At 37.0% G+C, this 9965-nt stretch overlaps 1 protein-coding gene across 1 annotated transcript; it reads left to right on the plus strand.

Annotated features, from left to right (window-relative positions):
• Positions 1 to 2272: 2272 nt before the first annotated feature.
• LOC113099223 (sterile alpha motif domain-containing protein 3-like) lies at positions 2273 to 9736 on the plus strand. Its single transcript, XM_026264324.1, has 8 exons — positions 2273 to 2278; positions 3360 to 3512; positions 4257 to 4347; positions 7181 to 7310; positions 7493 to 7681; positions 8137 to 8224; positions 8625 to 8768; positions 9689 to 9736. The coding sequence occupies exons 1-8, from the start codon at positions 2273 to 2275 to the stop codon at positions 9734 to 9736; spliced, it is 849 nt and encodes a 282-aa protein (XP_026120109.1).
• The last annotated feature ends 229 nt before the right edge of the window (positions 9737 to 9965 follow it).

A 9965-nucleotide genomic window follows, 5' to 3' on the forward strand; every position in this document is an offset into this window, starting at 1 on the left:
AAGTTTTTAAAGAGATTCGCTGTTTCTGATGTAAGTGAATAAAATAATCTGTTCCGAATACAAGGTCATCGTGATAAACTGTTCTGTAAGTGACAAGAGTAAATCAAATTGGATACAAAAGGGCTGATAAGGTCAGAGCAGTGTGATGGCCCGCTTCTCCCTAGATACGGTTTTAATAACTTTTACCTGACCAGATATTGCTGCTTTTTTTAGGAAGATCAACTTTTCACTTCTTTATTTTTCTTAACCTGAGATTGTGGTGACACACACCTGGGGTTACGCTGCCTAAACGGTGCTTGTTTGGCAGTACACACACACACACACACACACACACACACACACGCACACACACTAAGCTGCTTTAGAAAGCGTACCAGTAGCGCTATAATGGACAAAAACACACACAATTATGTCAATATATGTTGTTTTGGCGAGTTACCTCATAAACATAGTCTTAAATGAGTTATAAAGTCTTAAATTACCATAAAGAGTTTGGAGAAAACAGGACATATGTCAGATCAGCGTCATGTGCCTGCTTTTAAAGTAAAACCTGCTGAAGTCTGTCATTGGTGTAAATCCAAAAACAAAACAAAAAGGAAGACTGCTTTAGTCGCTGATTAACTTTTTTGGATCAAAATAAAGATGAATCTGTATAGTTTATGCATACACAAATTATAGTGTATGTGAAGATTGTTTTAAAGTCACTTAATATTACAGAGCCTTTTAAATGTTCATTTAATAGTTCAATACTTTAAGTAAAAAAGATAACATATCTTAAAATATACTGTCTTGATGTTGTTTCTACATCAATTTGGAGGTTCAAAGTGAAATTATGACAATATAAATATAAAATTGATTTGAACATTTTATAGATTTAAGATTTCAAATTAATTTCTAATTTTATAGGTCCCCCAAGGAAGAGATCGGAACAGCTGAAACATGGGAGGAGGACAAAGGACAAGAATCTCAAATTTATTTAGAATAAAAAAAAGGATAAACAAATCTGTTTGTTTTTTACTTGTAAGTAAAGTAAATGACAAATTAAAAACATTGTAAATATGTTTAGTCATTGTAATAACTGCCTGTTTCTGCAAAAAGAGTTTCATGGTGGGTAAAAATAAAAATGTTTTGGCCAGTAAATTTTATCACATCACTAGTTAGTTTTATGCCCTGCACTCAGACACAGGTATAAAACATATATTAATGTGGTTCAGCTTGCATTAGTGTGGGTATGAATATTCATAAATACAAAGCTAACTAGCTTCCACTTGTGAATCAAAGGGTTGTGTGAAAAGGAAGTTAACAGCAGTGAGCAGGGTTGCTGCATGACCGTGCAAAAGTCACCTCTAAGACCATACATTGTTGTAGGCAGCTGCCAGGATTGCCAAAATTGCTCGATATTTGCTATAGTGTTATAATTTGGCATCTACTATGGTTTGTAGGTAGTTACTAGACTGGTTCGGCTGCTTACTAGTGCATTTCTAACCGATTGTGAGTGGTGCTTGGGCAGTTTCCTCCATGATGCTAGATTGCTGTGAGTAGGTCATTGTTAGGTGGTTATTATGGTGTTGAAAGTCATTACTAGGGTGTAAAGGGTGTTTTTATGATATTTAGGTGCTTACTAGAGTGGTCTGGTTGGTTACTAGGATACTGCTAGGTAACTGTAAGTGACATTTGTTGCTAGGGCATTGCTAGATGGTTGCTATGATGTTGATTGTGATTACTAGGGCGTTACTAGGGTGTATATTGTGGTTTTTCAGTAGTTACTAGAGTGGTCTGGCTGGCAACTACGGCATTGCTATATGATTGTGAGTGGTGCAGGCATATTCAAAAGATTGCTGTGGGTAGTTGCAGGCCATTTCTAGGGGGTTGCTAGGATGTCTGTTGTGGTTTCGAGAGTGTGACGGGTGGGGCGGGCCGAGAGCCTTGGGAACAGAGTGAGGCCGGTGGAGTGATTGGAAATCAGCGACACCTGCGACACTCACCAGTCTCGAGTCCCATGGAGGAGATCGGAAGGATATAAAGAGGAGCGACGGCAGTGAAGGAGGAGAGAGCACCGGGCCTGGGCTTTAATTTGGGTTTGGTTTTATGGTTTGTGCACGGCAGTCGACCGTGAGGGGCTGTCCCGCTGTTTTGTCTTTATTTTATTATTAAAGTCTGTTTTGATTGTCTGCCGGTTCCTGCCTCCTTCTTCCCGATGATTGTGTAGTTTTGTATATTATTACAGAGTGCACTGGTAAGGTGTTTACTGGAGTTACTTGCATGTTGCTAGATGTCTGTGAGTGTTACGTGCCTGCGCAAAAGTCATCTCCATAACGCCAGGGTGTTCTGGTTGATTGCCTGAGGCAAAATTATCAACCGGATTTTGCAATTTCAGGATGATCACTACAGTGTTGTTAGGAGTTGATTGCATGTGGTGCTTGCTTATGCAAAGGTTGTCTCCATGATGTTCGATTGTTGTGGGTAGTTGCTAGGGCATTGCTAGACAGGCTGTTTGTTGTGGTTGTTGTGTTAAATGTCTTCATTGTGTTTACAAAGTTGTTGCTAAGTGGTTACTAGGGCATTGCTAGATTATTACGAGTAGTGTTTGCCTACACTCTAAAAAATAATGGTTCTTCAGCGGTTCTTCAGGGGTTCTTTGTGGTGGATATGGTGCTATATAGCACCACTACCATTTAAAGAACCTGTTAAGCCCAGTTTGGTTCTTCAGCGGTTCTTCAGCGGTTCTTTGCGGTGGATATGGTGCTATATGGCACCACTGCCATGCAAATAACCTGTTACGCCCCTAATTCTTAGTGATATTAGTTCTCTAATATCCTAAGTGTCTTAGCTTTAGTTGGTGATAGGATTAGAAAAATTACATTAAAATACTGTGATTTTCCTGAACACAAGGCACATATCAAAGGCCTCCACACAAGACTTTTTGACCACAGAAATTTTTTTGGTATGGATGTGAAGTCAGATATATACCGAAATTATGTCACAAACTTCAATAAAAACGTATATTCATATTCATCAATGCTTTTTGTTTGTGTAGGTATAGGCCTCAAATAATTAGCCTAAAATAAGTGAGAAGTTATGTTTAAAAACGTGTTTCAATTTCTACTTACAAAATGTGAAAATGTGTCAAGAATTTTTTAAGTTCAATAAAAAAAACTATATATTTTTTTCCATAAATATATGTTATATATATAAAACATTTAAATTAAATTAACAAATATATTATATAATATATTATATATTTTTTTATTATATATATATATATATATATATATATATATATATATATATATATATATATATATATATATATATAACATTTAAATTAAATTAACAAATATATTGTATGCGCCGAATAGCGTGCACTGTGCAGTTCAGGTGCACGTGAGCGAGGGCGAGCGCCGCATTCCTCAAAGAACACTCTAGAAAAAACCGTTGGACTCGACGTCAATCAAAACCAGGACGACGACGACGAACACATTTCTAAAAAGAAACGGAAGATATCTTTCGAGGTGAGTGTCATAGCGCATACTGCGAGTGAAATATACAATAAACGTTAAGTTACTTGTCAGGGGAAACTTTTCATTGTATTTTGCAAAAGTTTTACCGTGTTTTGTGACATTAATGCTAAGATTAGTATCAGTCTACTGTTAGTTGACTGAGGAGCCTGACCAACCGTGTTGGCTAATAAATATGTTGTTTCACAAACACTGAACTGTATGTTAAGTTAAGTAACTTAAGTGTAAGTTAACTGGGGTCGTTCTTTTCTTGACTTTCTCCAGATATAAAGTTATAACACTACCGTTTAATATCTTTTCAAATCACTAATAGCGAAAAGTGGCGGGCTGTATCGCTAGCTGCATCGTTACCATGGATACTGTGTAGTCTTGTAACGTTAGTGTCTCGCCTGATAGTGTAGAGTCCATTTAAAGGATTAAGTTAGTTCACCTCAAAATGAAAATGTCCTGATAATTTACTAACCCCTATGTCATTCAAGATATCCATGTCTTTATTTCTTCAGTGGAAAACAAATAAAAAATTTTGAGGGATACACATTCAGACTTTATTGGCAACCAACTATCAAAATGTTCAAATAAGGTTCAAATGTCCCTGTCCAATCATAAAATACTGTCAACATGCTTAAATTTTTTAATTATTAATGTTTGTCATTACTGGGCTGCTGTAGATGGGTAATAGGCTTACATTCATCCTAGTGTTTTAATTTGTTTGTTTTGTTATTTTGTGTCTTTCTTCAGGTTATGACAGACTTCACAGGTTGGACTTCTGTCCAAGTTTGCCAGTGGTTGAAAGATATTGACTTGGGGGAATTCTGTGAAACTTTTGAGGGTGAGCTTCAAGTATTCTGTGATCAATGCACCAGTGCCCTAACTGCCATGTAAGAACAGTCTCTTACAACAAATACCTCAAACACCTGCAGTATTTCCATGAGAATGAGCCACATTTCTTTGTTGTATGTGGCCACGATGGGTGCCAAAAAAGGTACAAAAGAGTAAGTTCTTTACGTGTCCATGTTTTTCGGAATCATAAAATCGTGAGAGACGCAGAGGATTCAGAGAACAATCAGGAGATTCCAGGCACCTCACCTACTTTTAATGATTTCGAGGAAACTTTTGATTCTGAAGAACCAAATATCTCTTTTTCTGAAAAAATATGTGGTTTCAGATCACTAATTGAGAGACATTTTGCATTGTTTTGTTTAAAACTTCAAGAAAAGCACATCCTCCCAAAAACTGTTCGGCATACTATTACTCATGAAGTGAAAATACTCATTGAACTTTTTAATGAACAGTCCCAGGACCTTCTTAAGTTCTGTTTAGAAGAAACAAATATCAATATTGACAATCATTCAAACTTGAAGTCCTTGGTTGAAGACAACCTTTTTGGGAAGTGTTTTGATGTTATTGCATCAGACTTTCAGTTTGAGAGATACTGTATAAGAGAGTTTGGGTTAATTGAACCAGTAGAGTATTTACTCGGATTTGACTCGACAGGAAGAAAAGAGACTTTCCAGTATATTCCCATTTTGGAAGTTTTAAAAAATATTCTGAAAAGAGATGATGTTTTTCCTTATGTTGTGGAAGACACAGTTTTTGATGGTGAAACACTTAAAGACTTCACAGATGGATTAATTTTTCAGCAGCACGCCTTTTTTGATGGATCTGAGACACAGCTGAGGCTCCAGTTATATACTGATGAATTTGAAATTGTAAATTGTTTAGGATCCAAAAGGCAGATCCACAAAATTTTAAGTGTCTACTTTGTTCTTGGAAATATTCCTCTGAAGTATCGTTCCAGTCTTCAAAATATACATGTGGCTGTACTTGTCAGAAACCGATTGCTTCAGAAGTATAGTTACGAGCAAATTTTGGATCCTCTTCTTCGTGACCTTTGTGAACTTCAGTGCCGTGGTGTATCAGTTGACATTGATGACAAGTCCTGTGTTTTCAAAGGCTCCGTGATTTCCATTTGTGCTGACAATTTATCAGCCCATTCCTTGGCTGGTTTCAATACTTGCTTTAGTCAAGGACGGATCTGTCGTTTCTGTCTATGTCACCACCGTGACATTGGTAACAAAACTGAGGAAAGTGAGTGTATTCTCCGGACTCCTGACACACACTGTAGACATTTACAAGTGCCAAATGGTAAAACTTTGTATGGTGTTACTGGACGCTGCCCTTTTGATAAACTGCCTCATTTTGAGGTTACTGAATCCTTTCCGCCTGACTTGATGCATGATATTCTTGAAGGTGTCATCCCACAGGTTCTGAAATTAGTCTTGCTAAATCTTACCCGTGAAAGGCTGGTAACAGTGCAACAGTTTAATGACCAGCTACAACAGTTCCCCTTTGGACAAAATGATATAACTCACAGGCCTGTTTTGCTGAAGCCATCTGCTCTGCAGCAAGGTGCCATCCCAGGAAAAGCTGTTGAAAAACTGACCCTTTTCCGACTCTTACCTTTTTTAATTGGAAGCTCCATCCCTCAGGACAACACTTACTGGGCTCTTTATTTGCTATTTAGATCTATATGTGACATAGTACTGGCACCTGTGATCAAAACAAGTTGGTTGAGTCCATTGTCTTCTCTCATCACAGAATTTCTGAAGAATTTTCAGAAGCTTTTCCCTGACAAATTCACTCCAAAGATTCACTTTCTGGTTCACTATCCTCGATTAATCAAACAACATGGTCCACTGAGAGCACATTGGTGCCTCAGGTATGAGGCCAAACACCTGTACTTTAAACGCCTTTCATCAATTGTAAACAATTACCAGAATATTGCAAAGACTTTGGCAAAGCGCTATCAAATGCGCCAGTGTTGGGAAGCACAATCAACTGGACACCATGTCTCGGAAGATGTCCCGTACTCTTTAATAGAGATACGTTTGAATGCACTACCCTCTCAGCTTAGAGAGATTATTGCAGAGGACTCTGCTGAACTGAATGATACACTCTGGAAAACCAAACAAGTGATATATGACAGAGTCAAATACACCACTGGAGACTTCTTGATCCTTGACCTTGTGCATGCTGAGGAAATCCCAGTTTTTTTGAAAGTTCTACATATTGTTAAGTACCACAGTCAGTGGAAATTGTGCGGAAGACTCTACCAAACTTGGTGCTTCTCTGAGCATCTGCATGCCTATGGTGTCCGATCAACAACTCAGTGGGTGGCCATTACACCTGGGGAGGAAACTGACTTCCATGCCCTTGACGCATACACAGATCAAGAGGACAACCTGTTCATCACACTGCTTCATCGCCCTGTGAGATATACTAAGTTATTTGTAATTTCAACTTGATTTAAATTTAGGCTAATGATTTGTTGGATTTCAGTGATGAACAGAATCAGAATCTTGTTGTTAGCGATGCAATGTGCTAGTCAAGCTTTAATTTGTGATCAACCAATACCACTCAACCTATACCATGATATTTTTCCAATGGTCTCCTGAAAGGAGAGTTGCAAGGTTATAAATTTGATAAGCTACAACATGTTTCATTAGCTTTGATTGCAGCAATTGATCAACAGAATACACATTTTTCACAAGATTTTGTCACTTCCTGGAATGTAGCAAGGCAAGGTCTAATTGGTAAATTCATAACAATGCTTGCTATTTATTGAACCTCTCCTTCTTAATTAAATGCTTTTTTGATTCTAGAACATGAGATAGATGGAGCCACTCTTGCTGTTATCTCAGAGAGGATGTCTGAGAGGCTCTTTCCGGTCATTCGCAAACAGAGTCTGTTTCTGACCCAGTTGGAGAAACTTAAAAGCACACCAATGAGCAGGTAATCAGAATGGTATCCCATACGCCAAAACACAATCACTGTGCCCACTCTTTTACATTGATGTTCATGGTAGGTGCGCCGTATATTTTCCTGCTTTTTTGTCCTTTACCAATCACACCTATGAATTTGATAAGTCTCTTATTGAATTTCCCTTTTCTTGCTCAAATTTTATTTCTCTGTAGAGAGAACCCTCCAAGAAACATTGATAACTCCAGCCAAGCACAGTCCGGTCCAGATACCTCTTTAGTTTTTCCAACAGTGCTGAGGATGGCCATAGACAGAAGAGATTCTGATCTGAAGAGTGCAAGTAAAACAAAACTACGGAGTCTACTGATCCAGTCTCTTTTTGACCACCTCAGTAAGAAAACAATGTAAGTTGTTACTACTTGTGCCTTTCTAGCTTGATAAATGCTTGATTAATTGCACTGCAACAAATACAATATCAATACACGATTCTTGCCAGACGTACATAAGGGTTATATGTAACAAATAGTAGAAATCTCCTGTTGTTGTTGTTGTTTTTTTCTTGGTTGCCTGGTTGCGCATATTTAGTGTGAAAAAAAGTGAACTAAATTTGACATGGTCGAACCTGTTACGGCAAGCAATAATATTTTTAAGGATGGCCTAAATGCAAATTGAGGAAATGAGGAAACTATCCAGACACAGGTGGATGAAGGTTAACTAATCAGTGACTAATGAGAACAGGTACAGACTAGACAGAGCATATTTGTGACAATGTTCCCTTACCTTAGAATTCTCAGTGTGTAGTTGCTATGGCTGGTATAGTTACTAACAACTAGTATGCCTTTTCTCCTTCTAATGTTAGGTACCCAACTCATCTTCAATACATTGAGCTTCTGTCAAATGTGATAATGGATTACCCATATCTAAGGGAAAGTATTGGGTCTGGATATGTAAGTTTTCAATTGTATGTAATGTTCTTCAAAATGAGTTCATAGTTTTTTCAAATGAATAATAATAATTAGAAATGAATTATTGGGGATACCAGTTTTTTTGTCAAGAATACACTTTCTAGTAGGTCCATTTGGTATTTTATTTCATGGCAGTAAACTGTTTTATGAGGAAGAAAGCTCTGTATTTTCATGATGCGTTTAGGAAATTCTAAAAGGCTTTTAAATTTATAAGTCAAACTCTTCAAGAACATACTGCAAGTATGCATATACCCAAAATGCACCTGGTCAAAAAATTGTGTATACAACAAATAAACTTGCTCCATAGGTTTTTGCAATGAGGCTGACTGTTAGCATGAAGGTAAATGTTTCATTAAAAACTACAATCTCTTGTTGTTTCAAGGATGCCCTGCTTGAATCACTCAGAAATAAGTTTAAGAAGGAAAGGCAGCCTCTTGTTGCCAACAATGAAATACAGCGACTGAAAGAGAGATGGGCAAGAAGGAAGCGACCTCTTCAGACAGCGGAAGCTTATCCAAGTACCATGGTAAAAATCTTGAATTTGGCAGTAAACTTTGTATAATTGCAATTTCTGCGATAATCCATGGACATCATCGTCATTTTAAAGGATTAAAAATGGCAAGGCCTGCAAAATATCTGTTCAAATCCTGTCTTCATATTTTCAGCCCTTGAAATTAATTCAGTTTTACAGTATGAACATCACATGAAATATGAAAAGCAATATTATATGGAAATCAATATTTGGACATAATGAAAAGTATTATTCAATGGCATTATCTATACTTAAAACAGTGATACATTTTGAAAAATAAAACTTGTGATTTGCTTATACCTGATTCCTTCTGCTATTACGAAAACATTTGGCTGTTTATAGCATTATCTCTTTTAATGTGAAAAAAACACTAAATAATAATTTTAACGATGTATTGCCATAAAAAAAATTATTCATACCACCTATTAAATTAACTTTTTTTGCATTCAGTCCTTATTTAAACATAACGTGCATCTTAAAGGCCATACTTTCACTGATTGCTTTATTATTAAGAAACTTGGCATTGTGCTGCATCCTTTTTCCAGACTCCAATACTCTCCAGGATGACAATCATTTTGGCCTTCAAAAACCCTGATAAATGTTATTTTCCAAAATGGGAAGCTAATAGTATAATAAGATGCATCTTATGTTCTACTAAAGAAATGATTGTATTGTGTATATAGTGTAATTTGTGACTACAGGCCAATGTCATGCCAAAATTTACAGTTAACTCGAACCTGGTTCCAACGAGTTGATTGGTCACTGTAAATTTCAACTGAGAATATTTTGGCTTTTTTGTAGTTATAAATAAGTCTATGCAGAATGACCATTGGTCCTTTTCCCCTCATATTTTTAAAGTCGCTGCTCCCAATGTTGTAGTTTGAGAGTTTGTAACAATTTAACTACCCCAATAGGTTGATGCAGGAGAAGATGAAAGAAGCATCAGGGAACATCTCGAGTAATAAAGGAGGAAACCGAGAAGCTTAGACCAAACTTGGAGCTTCTTAAAGAAAGGATGGCGCTGATAAAAATCTACCGGAGACACTTTGTGTCTAACCACAGCACGGAGGAGATTATCTCTAAATTTCCATGTTTCAGACTGGCCAAAATGGTAAGTACAGTAGTGTATTAATTTCCTCCATAGTTATGACTTATGACTAACAAGTTATGACTGTCTTTTCTACTTTGCCT

This window comes from Carassius auratus, unplaced genomic scaffold, assembly GCF_003368295.1.
Source record: "Carassius auratus strain Wakin unplaced genomic scaffold, ASM336829v1 scaf_tig00216890, whole genome shotgun sequence".
NCBI classification, from domain to species: Eukaryota; Metazoa; Chordata; class Actinopteri; order Cypriniformes; family Cyprinidae; genus Carassius; species Carassius auratus.

What these genes read in the sequence shown, in the direction of transcription:
- LOC113099223 (XM_026264324.1), top strand. An exon ending in AAAAGCACACCAATGAGCAG is followed by an intron (nt 7,311 to 7,492) that starts GTAATCAGAATG and finishes ATTTCTCTGTAG; the next exon opens with AGAGAACCCTCCAAGAAACA. An exon ending in CACCTCAGTAAGAAAACAAT is followed by an intron (nt 7,682 to 8,136) that starts GTAAGTTGTTAC and finishes TTCTAATGTTAG; the next exon opens with GTACCCAACTCATCTTCAAT.